General features: G+C 44.2%; 1 protein-coding gene across 4 annotated transcripts in view; it reads left to right on the top strand.

Annotated features, from left to right (window-relative positions):
* Positions 1 to 21,594, top strand: part of STOX2 (storkhead box 2) — a 136,659-nt gene that overhangs the window by 99,969 nt on the left and 15,096 nt on the right. For all 4 annotated transcript variants that reach the window (XM_048509232.1, XM_048509233.1, XM_048509235.1 and 1 more), the window contains exon 2: positions 15,632 to 15,784. In XM_048509232.1, the coding sequence (XP_048365189.1) occupies positions 15,632 to 15,784 (153 nt within the window). The remainder of the gene's footprint in view (positions 1 to 15,631; positions 15,785 to 21,594) is intronic.

Genomic DNA, 21,594 nt, shown 5'->3' with positions numbered 1-21,594 from the left:
ACACATCCATGGTTAGTAGCATTACCAAAGAGTGTCTGTGTTTGTCAGGAACTGTTCATATCACTGGTTCATGCTGCATTGTACCATTTTTTTCCTCAGTTTTGTAGACCATTGGTGGTGGCAAGTGTCATCAAGCACAGATGACTTATGGTGATCTGATGGGTTGACAAGGCATGAGAGGTGGTTTGCTGTTGCCTGTCTCTGTGCAGCATCCCTGAACTTCCTTGGTGGCCTCCCATCCAAGTACTAACCAGAGCTGATCCCGCTTAGCTTATAAGATCTTATGATTTTGGGCTAGCCTCATTAACATCACTTATATATCTGCCTCAAACTTGCATGTGAGAGAGAATTTGCCAACTATTTCAGCTGTTTTTGAAATTGCTAATATTTGAACTGGAGTAACAGAATACAACCTCTAGTAATTTATTCAGCAAATTGAGTTTTGATGAGTTGAGGTATAATACGTTATGAATGGCGACCTATGATAACATTATTTCTCACTACTCTATATCAGATGGCAGGCAAGTTGTCCCAGTAGCTGGATTAAATCTATGTGACTTGATGAATAGATGTAATGCCATGTTTGACAGGCAAGGAATATCTCAGTCCAACTGTTCCTCTTGGTTTAAATTTATCAAAAAAGACCATGCAAGATATGAATATTTGGCAATCATCACTTCTCATAACCTCAGAATGGCATTTGCTTCGGTCCTTGTTCAGACAATGCGGAAACCATTATTAGCTGGAAGGTACTGCCGGACTCCATTGGTCTTATGCCTGTGCATTTGTGGGGAACCTGTAGTGCAGGACCTATACTTTCCTCTCTATAAAGGATGCACAGCCAAATTTCTAATGGGCATGTTAATGGGTCTAAATTTTTGTTCTGACATTGAGAAATTGCCCCGGAGTTGCTGCAGCCCACAGAGTTACCTCTGCACAGAGGCACATCCTGTTTTTAAAAAGCGTACCTTCTCTCCCTGCGCAGCGATGGCGATGCCTTGGGGGTCGGAGGGCAGCGTGGGCATGTCTCCTTGTCCCTGCAGAGCTGCACAGGGAAAGAAAGTTTTAAAAAACTGGATGCGCCTAAAAATGCTGCCTCTGAGATGGTGCCGTTCACTCAGCACCATGTGCAAAATGCTGGTTTAAGAAAAACCTTGCTCATTGAGCGAGTTTCAAAAACAACGTTTCCCTGCCGGTTGTGGTGCTGCCTCGTTTTGGAGGCGGCAGCAGTGCAAACTGCGCCCCAGGAACAGTGTTTTTGCCGTGCCTGGGATGCTGTTTGTGGCCCGTTCGAAGTGGACCTTATATACTCCATGCACATTTCTCAGGTTGGTAACTTGCAATCAGTTCTGATTGATGATCTGCTCTTAGTTTTGTCTTGTTCTAATAGCATTTTTCTGTTACCACCATGCAACTTCTCTCCTCCCAGTGGCTGAGATATTATCAGTGTTTGTCTATGTAGAGAACCAAAATTTTGTTTGTAAGTAATCTTTGTTTCCATAATTATCGCAAGATCCAAGTGCTATTAAGAGTATGGCAGTGTCGTAATGAAAACTTTCTGATTCATTAAGGCTCTGGATTTTATGATAGTAGTATCAGTTGGAGAATACAGCAACATTACTTGAGGAAGAGAGCAGGCTTTTTTCTGTAAGTGTGTTGAGTTTGCATAAGTTCAGAAGGTAAAAGTTTTATTGTATTGTCAAAGGCTTTCACGGCCGGAATCACTTGGGTGCTGTGTGGTTTCTGGGCTGTATGGCCGTATTCTAGCAGCATTCTCTCCTGACGTTTTGCCTGCATCTGTGGCTGGCATCTTCAGGAGAGAATGTCAGGAGAGAATGCTGCTAGAACACGGTCATACAGCCCAGAAACCACACAGCACCCAAATAAAAGTTTTATTATTTGGGACTCTGTTCCTACAAGTGGACTCTAGAAAGTATCTGTGCTCTTTCTATTGGAGGGGGGAAGACATCTTATATGGGTATCTTCTCCATTACTTGCAAGGAAGCAGGAGCCAATCAGAAATCATTGAGGTCACTTCCTGTGTAGGTATCTGAGGTCCCCTTTTTTCCTCAGTATTTCTCCTGCTTCTGCAAGGATTGCATGGTTCTTGAGTGGCTCCAGCAATTGTACAAAACTAGGTGACTGTTTTGTGTCATATTAGTGGACCTAATCTGCGTTTGTTTTGTAAGTCCTCCCTGTCTCCTTGTCTAGCTTGGGGTGAGGGGGGAAGTAAATTGACTCGCAGCGTTAGCTGCTGCACTTAACAGCTCTTTATCATGAGAGCTCCTGAAAGGGGGAGAAATTCCTGGGAAATGGCTTCTCGCTCTTTCACTCCCGCGAGGGAATGCTTTTCCCGCTCGGCTGCAGAAAGTACCAGGGCAGCAAAAGGGAAAAAGCAGCTGCTAGCACCAGCAGAGGAGAGAGTGCAGCAACAAACCTCTAAAAAGGTGGCAGGGCGCGTAGAGGGACCTCCCGCGCCCAAGAAATCAAAAAAGAACATGCCGAACGGGAGCCAGACGCCTTCCCAGGGCGTGGCCACAACCGGCACCTCCCAGGCCAGTTTCTCCAACCCTACGTGGGCCTTGGAGTGCTTGGCCAATGAACCGGGCACATTGACAGAGAACGAGGCTGGGGAGGAACCCCCATCAGAAGGGGAGGGGGAAGAGCAGCAACCCGTCCCGCCAGAATCCGCGGTGACGCCACAGTCTCCCGCCAATTCAGCTATCACAGCCTGGCAGACATCTCCCTCTGCTGCCTTCACAGAGCTATTACGAGTGGAAATGGAAAAAGCTCTGGCATCAAGAGAATGCACGATGCCTTCAGCCAGAAATAATCGTTCTCAACTCGGGCGCCCCCCCCCCCACTCTTCTCAAGAGACTTGGGCGGGCCAGCATAGAGACCCCATCACCTTCCCTAATGAGGAAGATGAGGGCTCAGAGAGGGAAGAATTGGAAGCAGTGGACAGGTTTTCAGAAAATGAGGAAAACAAAGAAGAGACTTGCGAGCAAGCATCAAAATTCTTCAAACTTGAAGACTTGCAACTACTAATCACAAAAACTATTTCCGCGCTAGATTTTAGGGACCAGGCAGATGCAGAGGAACCAGGCACCAGTGCCAGTGAGCCTGGAACGTCCAAAACCATAAAAGGGTTCCCAAAGGGCAATGCTGACTATTTTCCCAAGGATTCTGAAGGGGAAAAGTTTTTCCCAGTCCCTGAATATTTTGTGCAGAGAATTAGGAAGGAATGGCTTAACCCAGGAGGTAGGAAAGGGCTCCCTCCCGCCTTCAAAAAGACATATTTGCTACCAGCACAGTTTCATGCAATGCTTCAAAACCCACCAGTGGACTCCCCAGTGGCTTTACTTCGCAACACCCGAGAGGACTGGTGTAGCAACGGAGGGGAGGGAAACGATGAATCCTTAGATAGGAGGTCAGAGCGCTGCCCACATCGAATCCATATAAATGGCTGGCGGCAGTAGTAAAATCACTCATTCCAACATCTATTGTGTCACGAGCTGCCATGGCCTGGACCAGGGGTAGGGAACCTGCGGCTCGAGAGCCGCATGCGGCTCTTCTGCCCTTGCACTGCGGCTCCACAAGCTGAGCCACCGGCCCCATCCTTGCCCGCCCTGCAGGTGGCAGTGTAATGACACACTAATTGCCCGTCAGTCGGCTGGAGCTCTCCCCCTCGCCAGCCCGTTTGGCCCGGGGTGGGGCGCCTGGCGGTGAGGGCCGAGCTGTTGGCCCCATCTCTTTGCCTGCCACTGCATTCAGCAGGGCGGGCGCGATCCATGCGCTTCTCCGAATGGCCGGCCCGAGGTAAAAAGGTAAAAAAACCCAATATATACAGTGTTATCTTTATTTTAAATGTCAAAAATTATTTGCGGCTCCAAGTGTTTCTTTTCCCGTGGAAAACGGGTCCAAATGGCTCTTTGGGTGTTAAAGGTTCCCTACCCCTGGCCTGGACCAAACGCATACTGGATAGACTTCCACCAGAGGTCTTCGGTTTAAGGGAGGGGGTCGAGAGAGTCTTAATGGCAAATGCTCTCATAGCAGATGCCACCATGGATGCCATTGCCCTAGTGGCACGAACTATGGCCTCCAACATGGTTGCAAGAAGAAATATGTAGCTGAGACCTTGGCAAGCGGACACACAGTCAAAACATGTGGTGTCTGGCTATTCTTATTATGGAGTGGCACTGTTTGGAAAAGAGCTTGACCAGGTGCTGGTGGAAACAAAAGACAAGAAAAAAGCTATGCCCAAAGTTATTAGGCAAGAAAGGACTCAGGGAGATAACAGAACAACCTTCCGCACCCATAGAACCTTAACTAGATCCCCCAGAGAGAAACCACGCCAACCATGGCAAAATCAGCATTCCTTTCGAAACAAAACAAACTTCCGTCCCTTCAATAATCAGGGCAGACCGTCCTAAACAATGATGGTTCGAACCCCCCAGTGGGGGGCCACCTTGCCAAATTTTCATCAGCTTGGCAGGGCGACCATGTAGACAGATGGGTGAAGGAGGTAGTTCAAACGGGGTATGTCATAGAATTTCACAAAATTCCCAGACAGCACTTTGTGCCCTCCCCACTGTCTGCAAACTCAGAAAAAGCCAAAAACACACTAGACGCCATAAAGCACTTACTGCAGATTCAAGCAGTGGAAGCGGTACCGACGCAGGAGAGATTCTCCGGAATTTATTCTCACTTCTTTACAGTCCCCAAGCGATCTGGGAACTGCAGAGCAGTGCTGAACCTGCGCTTTCTCAACAAATTCATTCGACTCTCAAAGTTCAAAATGGAAACCCTGAGATCCATCCTACTGGCGCTGAATCACAGAGATTTCCTGACCTCATTAGGTTTAAAAGAGGCCTACCTGCATGTCATGATTCATCCGGTACACAGGAGGTTCCTCAGATTTGCAGTGGGGGAACAACACCTACAATACAGAACTCTTCCGTTTGGGCTGGCAACAGCGCCCAGAACTTTTTCCAAAGTCTTACCGGCCCCCATTATTACCCTCAGAGAACAGGGGATCCATATATACCCCTATCTGGACGATCTACTCATCCGGTCCAGGTCAGAACAGTAGAGAGTCCAGGATGTAGCAAAGGTCCAGAAAACCCTACAACAGCATGGCTTTATTGTAAACTTGGAGAAAAGCTGTCTCATCCCAGTCCAAAGACTGGATCACTTGGGCGCCACGATAGATACCACCAAGGACTCGCTGTTCATTCCAACAGACAGTGAAAATTCAAAAAGCAGCAAAAGCAGTGCTTGCGTCCCAAAAACACTCACTGTTCCAACTAACAAGTCTCCTAGGGCTCTTCATCTCTGTAATAGACCTATCCCAATGGGCAAGGTTTCACGCAGGGCCGCTACAGCTGTTCCTGAGACGATTTCAAAGAGATATCATCTTAAAAAACGACAGACAAGTGATCCTGCCTCCAAATGTCAAGATCAGCCTGCGATGGTGGACAGACCAGCGCAACCTTCAAAAGGGAAAGAGATACCTTCATTCTCAACGGCCTCAGGTATACACAGATGCAAGCCTGCAGGGTTGGGAAGCAACCCTCAACCAACAGTACACACAGAAAATTTGGTCAAATCAGGAATTGACATTGCCCATCAATCTGCTAGAAACCAGGGCAATTATCCTGGCCCTAATGCATTTTCAGGCGGAGCCGGAACACCAACACATAATTGTCTGGACAGACAACACTACGGCAAAAATGTACATAAACAATCAGGGCGGCTCCTGATCGCAAAGACTACACCAGGAAACAGCAAAGATTCTTCAATGTTCACCTCCTCTCCTTAGAGGCACGACACATCAAGGGAGTGCAGAACAAGAAAGCGGACTGGCTGAGCAGGCAGCAGATTCAAGAAGGGGAGTGGCGACTCAATCCAAAGGTGTTCAGACAGATCTGCAATACACTGGGATGGCCTCAGGTGGATCTCTTCGCCACACAAGGGAATGCTCAAATACAGCAGTTCATGACCAGATTCTTCGACAACAGGGCAATGGCCACAGATGCTCTATTGGCTCCATGGCCTCCGGGCCTCCACTATGCGTTCCCTCCAATTCCCCTGATCAGCAGACTGCTACGGAAAATCAAACAGGAGCGAGCCACAGTCATTCTGGTGGCTCCAAGATGGCCCAGGAGACCTTGGTTCTCATCACCACAGGAGATGGCGATAGCCCCACCCATATAGCTGGCACCAACCCCAGACCTTCTGTCACAGGGACCTATTCAACACCCAGACCCAGAATGGCTCAGGCTGACCGCATGGCTTGTGAGAGGAGACGACTGATCCACAAGGGGTACTCAGAGAGGGTTACATCTACAATTCTAGCGGCTCGGAAACAATCAACTATTAACATCTACAATGCATCCTGGAAGGCATTTGTGAGATGGAGCAGAAGGCGGGCTATAGATCCAGAAGCCTTCTTGATCCAAAACATCTTAGAATTCTTACAACATGGGTCAGACCTTTATGGGTCAGACCAACATGGGCCTTTGCAGTGCAACCCTTAAGAGACAAATAGCGGCAATAGCTACAGCGTGCCCATCAATCAATGACTGTTCTCTGGCTAGATATCCAGACATCATGAGCTTCCTAAGAGAGGTGAAACTATCTCAACCTCCGACAGTCCACAGATTTCCCTCATGGAGGTTACATACAGTCTTGACAGCTCTTACAAAACCTCCATTTGAACCCATCAAATCTACACATCTTAGATGGGTAGGAATGAAGACTCTGTTCTTGACCTTAGCCGCAATAGCGTCAAGCAAAGGCGAATTTATCTGAACTCGTGCAATCTCCACAAATTCAAAATTGTGTATTTTCCATCAAGACAGGGTGATCTAAAGACCAGACCTGGCCTTCATCCCAAAAGTTAATACAAACTTCCACTTGAGACAGGGAAAATCCCATGGTCCCTAAGCTTCCATTTCGCCTAACCAAAAAAAAAAACTCCACCCAAAGGGAATGACTTTAGTACTGACACTGGAGCGATCAGGAGAGCTGAACAGGGCCTTCCTAATTAGGACAGAGTCATTTCGAAAATCAGAGAGAATGTTCATTAACGTGCAGCCACCGAATGTGGGCCTACCGATGTCTAAGGCTGCAATAAGCTCAACACTAAAAGCTTCCATCATCGAGGCATACAAGAACAGTAGTCTACCGGTGCCAAAGGGCATTACAGCATATTCCATTCGAGGTGCAGCAGCAAACACAACCTTTCGCAATCAAGCCTCGGTAGAGGAAATATGTAAAGCGGCGACCTGGTCGTCCTCCTCCTTTGTAAAGCATTACAAACTGAGCTCCATAGCATCTGCCAATGTGGCTTTTGGCAAAAGAGTTTTGGAGACCATAATCGGGGACTGATGAGACCCACCCATATAAGGGACACTGCTCGGGGAGGTTCCATATAAGATGTCTTCCCCCCTCCAGTAGAAGGGTCCATTGGATACTCACCGTGAAGGGTCTTTCTACTGGAGGGAAGGGAAGACATCTTGGCCCCCTCTGGTCTACATTTGGCACCGATGATGGATTTCTCCTTCAGATCAAAAGTTAAACAGTTTCAGTTATCATGGAGTCTCCATGTTGAGGGTTGTTAGTGTTATATGTTGTTACCCTCATTGTTCAAAATGTTGTCTGTTGAGTCTTCTGTGTCTAGAGGTCCTATTAGCCACTACTATGTCAGAGAGAATACTGAGGAAAAAAGGGGACCTCGGAGACCTACACAGGAAGTGACCTCAACGATTTCTGATTAGCTCCTGTTTCCTTGCAAGTAATGGCTTCTTGGAGAAATTTGGCTACTCTTTTGCTTAATTCAAGATTGGAGTTATACAAAAGAAAGATCATCTTAGTAGAATCAGAAAGTCCAGGCCTATGTACTAGAATAGGGTTTATGTACTTTGCTCGAATCTCGAAATAAAAAGAACAGTAAAGTAGAGCATGCTGAACAGTTTCAATGCAGCCCATCTTACAGAAGCAGTCACTTTCTGAATAAGTTATGCTTTGGAATCTTCCATAAAGAAGTGCAGATGGCATAGCAGTGGACCTAGCCAGCAAAGTTGAATCCTCAATTAATTGAGAAGTTTTTGTAAAATATTCCTGTACTCATCAGCTCAGGTGATAGCCATCTGTATTTCCAGTGGTACTCCTGCTTGTTTAATAATGTATATTCCTACTTCCATGACCGGCAGACTTCAAAGGTGTGTGTGTGTGTGGGGGGGGGTTGTTCATGAATTTATAATACTGTAAATATTCTGTTACTACCCAGTGTTAACGGGCAAGTGTTTGGAGAGGGAAAGTATAGAGAATATACTGCATATTTAACTGCTAAACTTCATTAGTCAGAAAAATGTAGGAGTTTCTCTAAATATATGCAGTATGTAATAAATAAATAAACATTAGTTGCAACTGGCTTTTAAAAGTAATCTACACCATCTACAGAGTGTCAAGATACATCAGATCCTTAGCATTTCAGATGGAAAATCCTACTGAAAACATTTGGCTTCTTTTAGGCCAGGGGTCAGCAACCTGCGGCTCTCCAGATGTTCATGGCCAATTGGCCATGCTGGCAGGGGCTGATGGGAACTGTAGTCCATAACATCTGGAGTGCCAAAGGTTCGCCAACACTGATATAGTATAATTGATCAAAGTTAATATATTCAAATTTCCAAGGGTTCCGTTATTAAAAAGCAAGAAATGAGTTGTAGGAAATTCTAAATTATAATATATTATCATGTTGTATAACTTTCAATACTGGATGATTTATTTAAACTGAAGAAAGAGATTTAATCTGAACAAGAAGATAATTTCAAATGTTATGATGCCATTATGGATAGAGGGGAAAAAATGACCAGTGTGGTATAAATTGTGGGATCAGTTTTTAGTCCTTAGGTTTTCACTTGTATCATTTATCTTTTGTAATGAACAATTAACAGCTACAAATATAATTGATAACATTCAGGGCCGTAGGAAGAGGGAACTGCACCTGGGGTATGCATGAGCCCCGCCTCTCCGCCACGGCCCCAGAACACCTCTGCACCAGGCGCACATGGTGTGTCGTGCCCCCTATCCCCTTGGTGCTACGCCACTGATAACATTTCATCTATGTAATCATTTGATTATCTGGAAAATCTTGTAAAAGAACCATTAGAGGGCATATGAAGAAGGGGTCTATTAAAACTGGTGTCATAACCCCTCCCACCATCTTTTACTATTTTCCTATGATGCATATTTATTTCATAGGAGGAAGTACATGGAACAGAATAATATTTGGATGATAAATTAGAACAAGCAGTGCAAATTATCATCAGCTTTATTCATTATTGTTAAAATTTGAAATAATATTAATTTTGTGATATAAGGAATGACAAAGTATGTAGGACAATGCTTATATTAGAAGGAGGAGGAGGAGTTTGGATTTATATCCCCCCTTTCTCTCCTGTAGGAGACTCAAAGGGGCTTACAATCTCCTTGCCCTTCCCCCCTCACAACAAACATTCTGTGAGGTGGGTGGAGCTGAGAGAGCTCCGAAAAGCTTTGACTAGCCCAAGGCCACCCAGCTGGCGTGTGTGGGAGTGCACAGGCTAATCTGAATTCCCTAGATAAGCCTCCACAGCTCAGGCGGCAGAGCGGGGAATCAAACCCGGCTCCTCCAGATTAGAATGTACCTGCTCTTAACCACTACGCCTCTGCTGCTCCTAAATATTAGGTTATTTATCTGAAAGAAAACCTTTACATTTCAACTGTATCTTTCTCAGTCTGAACTGAAGTTTATTTATAATGTATGTTCAGATTGTAAATCTAGTTACACAGATCTGGATATATATATATACACACAGAGAGTGATCAGAGTATCTGCTTAGTGTGCAGAGGTTTAATCTCTGATACCCTCATTTAAAAAAGGAACAGGTAGTATATGATGTGAAATCTCTCTGCCCAAAACACCAGAGAACCCCAGCCAGTCACAATTCAGATCTTGACTGACCAGTGTATGGAAATTTCATGTCATTGGCAAAGTAGTTTTGTAGCGAAAAGGAAGCATCAGTGAGGATGCTGTCTACTAACTGCATATTTATCACAGCTATGCAACTGTGTAGTATCTCCCATTATAAATAAAATAAGTGGCCATTCCACAGTTTAATGGTTTAAAAGGATTTGGAGTAATCTAAATTAGTTTTAAACAAAATTGTCCTGGATGGCAAACAAAGGTATTGAAAAAAATATACTTTGTTTAGTATTGGCAAAATATATGTTCAGGATAATGTTCACTTTTCTGTGTGTTTTTATAGTGATGTAATTCTTCTTTTGTATGAAAGTTAGTTGAAATATGTCGTGTGAATATATAGGAATTCAATGGAATGCCATTAAAACATAGAAGAAGTGATTCTGCAGATGTGCCTGTATACGGACATTCATATCCATCTGTCCTTTTCACAAAGACTTAATCCAGTGGCTGCGTTTCCTTTTTCCTTCAGTTTCTTTCAAGGGGGATAATGATACATCCCCACGTGTCCTAACTGCATCAGAAGGGTCTAGGATCAAAGCACTGCACAATATTTTTGTTGCTTAATTAATAATTGAGAATTCACAGATATACAAAGCATCCTCAAGGAATTCTATATTGTAGCATGTTTTAGGGTGTCCAGCTAGTATAGTGTGAAAGCAAAAGAAAACACTTTTGCTATCTTTTAATTTGTCTGCTGTTTCTTTCAATTAATGGGAATGTGGGTGAAACTATTCACTGGCGTCCTGAGAACAAAATATACAGTCAAGTTGCAAAGGGTTTTTTTCCCCCTGGAATCCACAGTTTGCCCTTTAATTTGGAACATCAACATTGGAAAGTTGAATATGGTAATTTAATTTCAGAGGAGAGCTGCTTGAAGCCAACATTGACCAAGTTAATGGAATCCACATGGTCGTTGGTGAGCGTCAGAAGAAATAATCTACCCAAACCTTTGTTAGAGAAATCTGCAAAATTTAAAAATTAGTCTTTTTCCTGAAAGACAAGAGCAAATATTCTTTTTAATGGACTAAAGAAGTAAGTATTTGTGTATGTGTTTTGTTGCTCATATCGAAGAGGTTGTTTGCTTACCTGCATAGTACTTGTAATTTCCTGATTCGGAAGAATATAAAACTTAGCAACTTAGTGTCTTTATAGGTGAGGGGAAGAAGCTGTCACTGTTCTCTTGGAGCTTCACCAATGTGCAAATGAGAGTCCTAATGGATTTCTGGTAGACAGTTCATAGACTTCTCTGGAGTGACTATAGAATTAACTTTGGCAGCAGTGAAGATGAATAAGAATGTATCCCTCATAATAAACAAATTAGTATTTTATGTATGCGAAGGATGATCACTCTGAATATAAGATGATCCTCTAAACGAGCTTTTTAAAAATTACTGTTCATAGCTGTAACTTGACTGCACATGAGGAGAAAAACCCCTTTGCTGATAAAGGGGGTGACTTTGAGGAAGTAAAATATAGGGAACTAGCGGGCCCGGCCATGCGTTGCTGTGGCTGAGTCTGGTGAAGTGGAAAAGAAAGAAAAGGGGAAGCGAACGGTTCGAACATGTGTCATTGCACAATGATTGCAAGAGAGGGGCAAGGGGCCCCTCGCTCCCCTCCCTCTCTCCAGTTCCCTTGCATGGCAACCCGCTGGTCCCTCCCTAACGTTCCCCTTCCTCTGCTAGGGTGGGTGGACCACGTGCAGGTGGCTGGTCCCTTTCACTCCCTTACCTTGCAGGCGAATTATCTAGCGTAAAACACACTGGAAGGCATGAGCAAACCCCTGGACCCTCCCTCACCTTCCCCTTCCTCCGCTAGGGTGGGTGGGCCATGTGCAGATGGCCCGCCCTATCCCTTTCACTCCATAAGGCAGTGGTTTTTAAGGAAGGCATGGTTGGTTCCCTTGTATCAGAGGGTGCTGCTTTGACAGCCAGCAGATGGCGCTGTTGCGGAACAGAACTGTGGTTCCAACTGTCACAGGTGTGGCATGTACACAATAACTGGCGCAGTTGTGACATGTACACAACAGGAGGTGTGGAAACAGTATGGAAACCAGGCCGTACCTGTGAATGTCACGGCGTTTGTGTGAAATTTCAAACAATGGGTCCAGTAATTTTGGGAGATTACCTGTCAGCCCAGAAAAGCAGCACTGATAGATTTTTTATATATATAGACTAGCCGGGCCCAGCCACGCGTTGCTGTGGCAATTGTCCTTCTCATCACAGTCCGCAACCCACACAGATGTCCATGCAGGTCCAATGACCCCCAGCATAGCCTTTTGGGTGATCAACTGGAATCCCTCTTTCCCTTTTCAATGCACACATGGGTTATATGGTACAGTCTTGTTTTTTTTAGTATAAGGTAACCCTTTCCATTCCACAACGGAACTGTCCAGAGTGTGAATCCCGCTGTCCGTGAGGCTGGTTGACATGCACAGTCCTGGAGCTTGGGTAAGGCAGAACACTGGGGCAAAGCAGTCCTATCCCAGTCCAGGCAGCAGAAGCTGAGGGTGGTGAGGCGCTCCAGATCGAGGCCAGCTCCCTGGGTTCGTAAAGGGCCATGTGCAAAAGAAGTGGAGCAGGTAGTGTTGGTTCACCCACACCCCGTGGATTTTCTTAGAAGAAAAGGCAAAACTCCAACTGCGCTTTTAGTAAAAGAGAGCTGTGGCGAATATGGGTGAGGAAGTGGGTAAGTGGTGTTTGGATGTGAGGGAGGGCAGAGTGAGGTGTGTGAGGATGAGCTGGATGTGTGTTGTGTGGTAGCAGTGGGTGAGGCACAGAGAGTGTAAGTTAACTGCGTGTGAGGGGAGGGACCCCACCTGACGTCTCACACTGCAAAGTGTGTATATGTTTCACTTCCACTCGTATTACCTAACAGTATTACCTATTTACTGTTTCCATTGCTCATCTCTGCCCATCTGCGCGAACATTCTAAGCCCTCAGGCCACAGACAGACAGGCTGCATGAACATTCTAAGGGTGACAGTTAAACAGAGGCAGCTTCATGGCCTGGTGCACCAGGAAAAAGACGTTTTACCTGGCTCAGGTATGGACTTTCAGTGGTTTGAAGGTCCGAGTACCTGCCAGCAGCAGGGAGGGACGTCCTGTGAAAATTTGGGGGCGATCCGTCCAGCAGCTTCTGAGGGAGACCATCAGGGACAAACACGCTGTTAGATTGTTATATATATAGATATATATATATCTATATAGAGATATATATATAGATATAGATATAGATATAGATATATCTATATATAGGATCATATAGGAGCCCTTCGGGGATCGGGCGGTATATAAATTAAATAAATTAATAATAATAATAATAATAATAATAATAATAATAATAATAATAATAATAATAATAATAATAATAATAATAATAATAATAATAATAATAATAATGGTAGGCTTTGGGCTGGCGGGAACCATTGGGTTCAAGTAAATGTGGTTTTAAAACCAGTGCAAAAGTTCACAGCAGAAAAATCAAAATAATTTTCAGGGATGCAAAAGCAGTCAGGAGCAGCTTGTATGCTTGGGTCAGTGGTGCTTGGGTCAGTGGTGAAGCATCTGCTTAGTGGTGGAGCATCTGCTTAGGATTCAGAAGGATTCTGCTTAGGATTCAGAAGGTCCCAGGTTCAGTCCTTGGCATCTCCAATTTTAAAAAATCATACAGTAGATGATATGAAAGACCTCTTCCGCCTGAGGCAATCCAGCGAACGTGCTGTATCTACATGGGGTTGTCTTTAATTTTCCACACTGGATTGTCTTTTGATTTCTATTGCAGTCAATTAAAAATGATGCCCTTCTGAAATCCAGCACAGAGTGAGTTTCAAATGAATCCACAGAAACCAGTGGGCTCTCACATGTCCAGTTCAACAGTGCATTGTAGTTTATATGGCCCAACTTATGCTAAAAAAATTAGGCATGTTGTAATAAACTGTGGCCCTTTCCGCACAGGCCTCCGGGCGCCCTCACACCGGCAAGAATTCTGCCGGCGTGGGGGTGGAGGCCGTTCGCATGCAAGCGTGCGAGCGGCCCCAGCAGAGGCCGGCGCAGGAGAGGTGGCTCTGCATGGAGCCGCCTCTTTCCCGTCCCTCTCTTACTTCTCTCGTCGCTGTCGTCGCCCTGCTGTCCTCCTAAGCCCCGCCCACGCTGCCCTCCGACCTCCAGGGGGCCGGAGGGACAGCGTCGAAGCTAAAGAAAGAACAGGGCAGTGACAGGGCAGATAAGGCAATGAAGAGAGGAACAGAAAACTATCCCTTTAAAGGGTGTTTTGGGAGGAACGACCCTGATGCCGCCCTGAGGGAGGGGAAGGGGAGCCAGGTCGGCGCTGCTGCGTTTCAGCAGCACTGCCTCTGGGGGTGGCGTTTTTCCCATCCCCAGGCCGCCATTTTTGGCCCGTGCGGAAAGGGCCTGAGTGTGTTTTTAGCAACTTCGGAGCAAAAGGTTTAGTTCCTCTTAGAGGACTCTGACTCTTAATGTACTTATTTCGTTGCTAATTTTTAGAAGTTGCAGAGAAACATCAAAGAGAGGTGTTTTTAGCTATGGGTCTTACTGAAGTTTTATGGTTTGATAGTTCAAGACCTCAGTCTAAGAACAGGGAAAATAAAAGGAAGTAGCTTACATGGTTATGTTCCTCCAACTAAAAGATTAATTCTGCATGTCGGTTGTTTGTTATGGAATGTGAAATGGAGCTCCTGCTACCCCTTGGAAATCAGTAGTAAGGGAGGGTTTAGATATTTTTTCCAAAAGAACTTCATGTACAGTATTAACTGCTGGGTTTTGCCCCTAGTGTGGCATGAAGATGCAACTGGGTACTTTGCTCTTGTGAACTGGCTTCACAGTGTGCGCGAACTTAGCTGGGTTGGGGCAACGTGTGCTGGTATTGTGTCAAAATCAAAGCAGTCCTTTACATTGTGCTTTAAAGTCTGCCAGAGCTGGCTTGAAGCTCCTTATCCCCTCTCTCCCTGGTATCACATTCTGAATCGTAATTAGAACTTCATAAATAGTCTGTAGATAATCTAAATATTTGGTAATATTGGCTTCTCAAATCAGAAGAGCCAATTAAATATTTAGGCAAAGAAGTGAAATAATTCAAGTGGTCTCTTGTAAAATTAAGACCACTGTCTCCTTCCTAGAGTGTACTCTTTCTTTAGAGTCATGTATGTATACAGCTTCTGTCACACATGTGATTTTTATTAGGGATTTTTTTCCTGACAACCAGTTGTTCCACCTGTAATTTACAGACAAGTGCAACCCTGTTTTCCTACTATGTTTTATCAAGACATTCCTTTTCTTTTGTTTTCCTTCCCCTTGTATACTCTAATCCACACATTAAACTGGGCTTCCAAGCTATGTATGCTTCATGATAAAAAGTTAAAATCCAGATGATTATGTTATCATAAGAGCTACCCTTTGAACCCAACAAAAATAACAAGCAAACAAGGTTCTGGGTCAATCTGTTTTACTGTTGTGAGTAAAAATTGTATTGTAAAGGTTTTATTACAGAGCTAGGATGGAAGCATCGCAATGTCTCCCTATAGCCATCTTGACTGATAGATAAGTGAAGTAACACAGTTGGCTGAAAGTCCGTTATCTCTCTGCAGGTGATGTATCACCCATCAGTATGTCTCCCATCAGTCAATCACAGTTCATCCCACTTGGGGAAATCCTTTGCTTGGCCATCTCTGCAATGAACTCAGCACGAAAACAAGTCACACAAGAAGCACTAATGGAACACCTAACAACCTGCTTTCCAGGTAACTGTATGCTAATGTAGCTCTGCTCATGTTGACTTAGATTGTTTTAAAGGCATTTTCAGTGACTCTTATGAAATGTTTAGGAAGCTCACTCAACATTATATGGGGGCAAGAACTATGCGGCATGATAGGAGAGGGATTTTGGGAGGTGTTGGTATATGTAGTTGCTGTGTACATTTTGGGGAGCCAGTTTGGAATGTGATTTGCGTCCTCTATTCTTTAACTACTTCTAAGGCTTATTTTATAAAACTTAAACATTTAAAATCCTTTGCATTCTGACAATGGGTATCTCTTGACACCAACCAGGAGGCTGTTTTGCATCATTATGGAACTTCAAAATATGAATTCTGTCTGGACTTTTCCTCCTTCCTTGTGTTAAGGATTTTGCTCTTAACAGTTACAGTGAGTGGAACTGAGGATTTTAAAATGTCTGAACCTTTTTTTTCCAAATAAGAACTGAAACAATATTGAGGCTGAAAAGTAGGCAGGCAATTTGAGCCAATGCATATTTACTAAGGGGTAAAGTACACTGAGTTTTTTTAATGAGGCTTATTATATGTGACTGCATAAGATGGGAAATGCGAGAGCGAGTGGAAAGGAGAGAGAAAATATCCCCCTCCCCTTTTCAGTTTTTCTAGCGAGAGGGTTGTGAACTTTGAGAGTTAGAACATTTAAAACTTTGATGAAATACCGGTTCTTTTAGAATTGTGAGCAATAACAACATAAGGCATTAGTAAATTACTATTCCGATGGAGATGCCCTGACCTGGATAGCCCAGGGTAAACCAATTTTGTGAGCTCTCAGAAGCTAACCGCGGTCAGTCTGGCCAGTTTTTTGGTGGGAGACCACAGAATACCAGGGTCATTATGTGGTGGGAGGCAATGGCAAACCACCTTTGAATGTCTGTTGCCTTGAAAACCTTACGGCATAGGTGTCAAACTTGCGGCCCTCCAGATGTTATGGACTATAGTTCCCATCATCCCCTGCCAGCATCATGATGGGAACTGTAGTCCATATCATCTGGAGGGTCGCGAGTTTGTCACATGTGCCTTACAGGGTTGCCATGAGTCAGATGTGACTTGATGGCCAAAAAAATAATAATACTGTAGATATAATTGTCAAGGCCTCTCACCTGCTTCAGATTCTTTCATCTTCTGAAGCATGTGAAAGAAACTGGTTTATATTTGGATGTATATAACACCCAAACTAATCTGTGAAAGTACAGAGAAGCTTGTTTCAGTCCTTTGAAACCTTCAGTTCTTTGAACACGAAGTAATTGAAAGTTCTCAATCAGAAGCCATTGATCTTTTAGGACATGATTAAGGATTAGAAAAAAATTTGATGAGAGAGGGAAATTTTAGAGGGGTAGTATTTTCAAGGCTGTGCAATTGATTGTTTAAATGACATGATGTATGTTTTATATGGATAATTTTGTACACAGCTACCATGGCACTTACCAGTGCAATGAACATACATCACGGAACAGTTTGGTGTTATTTTAAATTAGTTTTATCTCAACACCTAGCCCTAGTGATAATCCATGATATTTGGCTATATTAGGATAGAAGCAATACTACCATATATACTCGCGGATAAGTCGAGTTTTTCAGCCCTTTTTTTCAGCCCCCTCGACTTATACGCAAGTCAGTGATTCCCCCCTGCGACCCCCCCCCCCCACACTTACTTTAACAAACGCAGCAGGCTTGAGAAGAGGCCTTGCCTGTGTTCCCTTCCAGGCTGAAATGGCCAGCTGGGGACTACATTTCCCAGGAGACCCTGGGAAATGTAGTTCCCACCAAGTCCAAACGACTTCCTGGAAGGGAACACAGGCAGCAGCCTCTTCTCAAGCCTGCTCCGTTTGTTAAAGTAACTGTGGGGGGGGGGGCGGGGTGGTGGATGCTGCGGGGGTGGGGGGGGCGGAGGTGCCGAGCAGGGAACCCCCTCTGACCCAGGGAAAAGGTGGCTGCCTTCTCCCTGGGGCAGAGGGGGAATGGCGACGTCTCCCTGTTCTGTGCAGGGAACTCCTCTGCCCCAGAGAAAAGGCGGCTGCCTTCTCCCTGGGGCAGAGGGGGAATGGCGACGGCACCTTGCTCTGTGCCACTGGCTGCTGCATTTCCCACCCTCGACTTATACACGAGTCAATAAGTTTTCCCAGTTTTTTGTGGTAAAACTAGGTGCCTCGACTTATACTCGGGTTGACTTATACACAAGTATATAGGGTAGCTCTTTTTCTGAGAGAGCTGGAAACATTTTGAAAGATGATCATGGGTGTGTTCATGCATTCCACTGTAACCTCTGATGTTAAAAGCATTTTTGGCATTGTTTCTTGGTAATGGCATATACAGAGAAATTTGGTTTAAATTCATAGTCCCCCACCCACCATTTTTGTTCATTACAATGTTAATAGTTGCTGTTGTTTTTAATTTTTATCTCTATTCCCCACTATGTTCTATCTGGCAAACACTAATAAGATATGCCTGAGGAATCTTCAACACGAATGTACTAGATAGACGACGTGAAATTTTGTTAAACTTTTTTCACCTGTGGCTTTATTTATAAAGGTTTCTATTGTTGTGCAGACTGTGAAACTAACGATGTGTGTTGGGGGAAAGGTGATAGGAGAGAGGGCTTTTTATTTCAGCACTGTTTGTGTCCGATTTTCCTGCAGGCTGAGCAAATTATAACAGAAACTATTTTGTGGTGTGCACATTGTTAAAATATAGACCACCAAACTGCTTCACCTACCTCAGCCTGCAAAGAGGACTTTACTCATCGTGCTATTTTTTGTGTGACATCTGGACCTCACTGGGATCCGTTTTTTCTTTCAAAAAAGGTGCCGCTCCATTGTTTGCTTCGTCCCAGAATGTGAGTGCTGCAGTCTTACACCTACGGCAATTAAACTGTGAGCCTGTCAGCATGTAACACCAATGACTGACAAGGCAGGGTCTTCAGATCTCGACTGGAAAATCTGCTTTCTTTCTTCCTTCTTCGAAAAAACATTTTTTGGGGGAAACATCTAATCTGACAAAGAGTTATGATTCCTAAACATCTGATAAGCCCAAAAGCTTGTTCTGCTTTTTTGCGTGAGCCACTTTGCTGATTATGACTTTTTTCAAAAGAAACTTCAGTACCTGACAGGTAAATTAAAATATCATCAGCATGAAAAACAATCCTTCATTTTGCTGGCATTTATTAATTGTAGTAATGAAAAGGGCCATATCTACAACGGGACAGACTATACCATTGTGGGACATAGAAGTCATGTGTGTTTGATGTCAGCATCCTGTAGAGCAAACATGAGAAAGAGCTGGGCATCTTTCTGTCTTATTAAAAATCTTAATTCTAAAAGATTAGCAAAGAGTGCCCTCTCCTTATTGTCAAGAGGATGAGTCACTGGGCAAGAAATATGATCCACCCCCGTAACATAATGGGTCTGTGAAGAAATGGCTTTTTTTCACTTGAGACTTGAAGAGAACTTTCTAAACTTTTTTTCTCTCTCTAGGGCCCCTTCCGCACACGCAAAATAATGCATTTTCAAACCACCTTCACAACTGTTTGCAAGTGGATTTTGCTATTCCGCACAGCTTCAAAGAGCATTGAAAGCAGTTTCAAAGTGCATTATTCTGCATGTGAGGAATGATCCTAGGCAGGAGGTAGGGGAAGCCAGTTCAATTGCTTTCTAGCCTCACCTCAGCCACCTTTTAAGAAATGCTAATAGAAGTAGCAAGAGACAATGGGATGGATCAGTCCCCCCCCCCCCTTTCACCTTTCCATGCAGAGGTCAGAGATTTGGAAGTTCAAAACACTAAGAAGGATTTCATGGAAAAAAACAACCCCGGAGGCTTCCAGAAAAGGTTCTTTCACCCAGGCTGACTTGGTCAGTATGTGGAGAAAGGGAATGAATAAAACTCCTGGGAGTAAGGAGGAAGCTCCTCTCTTTTTGCTGGGTGTCTGGGAAGACAGAGCTCTCATCTGAGATCTTAAGGCGGCAGCCGTTTTGACCATGTGCTGTCCCAGGGAGCAGGAGAAAATGTCCAGATAATGGAAACTCTGCAGAGACCAATACAATCTTAATCTCAAGAGCCTATCCTATATTTTCACATCCGATAGGAGATGTATCAGAGGGATAGAGGGCTTGCATTTCTCTCATTTCATTTGGATCCCTTGCTCAATCTAGTGCTGTGCTAAAAGTATGCTTGTAAACATTTTTCTTTTAATAAATACTTTAAACTTTGGATGCTGGTACCTGTTCTTTGTACTGCATAGACCTCCATTGTTTTGGATACTCTATTTTAAAAACAGGGCAACAGGAAGGGAATGTCTCGCAGTTGGCAACTGGCTATTCCTCCAGGCATGGACAGCGCAGTATATCGTCCCTGGGGTGTCCTAGAGTGGGGAAGTGTGAGGCAGCAAAGCAAGGCCTCAGAATTTGGAAGGGAAACTGGGGGGTCCTGGCTCTCCCTTAGGCAGTTTTTTGTATAATCAAGTGGTGAGAGAAAGAGAAGCCCCCCCCCCAAGAAATTGGGAACCTCTGAAAGAAGGTAGGAGTAGAATAGGGCATGTAGGTCAGAGGGGGCCTTTTCTGTCACATGATCCAATAAGTTTTCTGACAGCATTGTGGGATTTTACTGTTCCTTTCAGCATCCTGGTTGACTTCTGAAATGGAGAAATGATCCAGGCAATTGATATGACTGCAACTTGGTTTACTGAGGGGCTGCAGACACTGAAAAGATACGGGAGATGGCTAGAGTGACAGTGGAGAGAGGCTCAGGATTGCTCTGACAAAGCATGGTCAGAACTCATTTGAAAGCCTGTTTTGTGGCAGTGATAGTAGCAAAAAACCCAACATTTTTCTGCCCCCACTGCATCTACACAGTGTGGACATTCAGGACTCTTCCAGGTCATTAGGAGCCTATTAGGTTCTGGCAGGAGGTAGATTGGATCTGGGAAACAGTAAACACCTCTCTGAGACACAGGGTGATTGCGTCTGCCTTGAAGCGGGCACTGGTGCATCCACTCCTACAGAAGCCTACCCTGAACTCAGTACAGTTGTATAACGACAGTCTAGTCTCAAATGTACCATTCTTAAGCCAGGTGATTGAACAAGTGATGACTGGCCAACTTCAGAGATTCCTGAATGAAGCAAACTGTTCAGATCCATTCCAAACTGGTTTTAGGCCTGGTTATGGGATTGAAACACCAAACAAGCAAATATTTGAGCATAAGGGGGCTTGTAGTCATGGACTATATAATTTGTGAGTTGATTAAATCTGCACTATACTGTGTCTCAGTAATGCCCCAGTATATCTTGAAGTAAGTCTCAGATACAAACAAAGATGCTTTAATAAGAACTGATCAGTACTTTCACAATTGCTTCCCTAATCTTTACAGGGATAGCTATTGACTAAATATTGAATATTGAAAACCCAACACAAAAAACCAGCTTCCAGTTATATTCTGGCTTCAATAATCTTCAAAGGTTCATGAGTGCTTGGTATTTTCGGTGCACCTAAATACTATGCACTTATGAATCTTTGAAGACTGAAGAAAAAAGAGCTCCATCCCATTCTTCCACTTTGTAGGGCCCTGAAGATACGCATGAAAACCATCCAGTCTAAGGTGACCCCTTGTTTGAAATATCATGGGGTTTCTTAATATAAAGGAAGTTATTCTTTTAAGTGAGTTTAAACAATATGCTCTGAGGCTGAGTGAGGAAAAGAAAAGGAATTTTAGAAATTGCATTACATAGTGGACCAGTGTCCCCACAGAGATTTGTGGTGGGGAAGACAGGACTGTATCATTTTGTATAT

The sequence above is a fragment of the Sphaerodactylus townsendi genome, linkage group LG10 (assembly GCF_021028975.2).
Source record: "Sphaerodactylus townsendi isolate TG3544 linkage group LG10, MPM_Stown_v2.3, whole genome shotgun sequence".
Lineage (NCBI taxonomy): Eukaryota > Metazoa > Chordata > Lepidosauria > Squamata > Sphaerodactylidae > Sphaerodactylus > Sphaerodactylus townsendi.
Note: the sequence above shows the minus strand (reverse complement) of the source record. Positions and strands in the feature narration are given on the sequence as shown.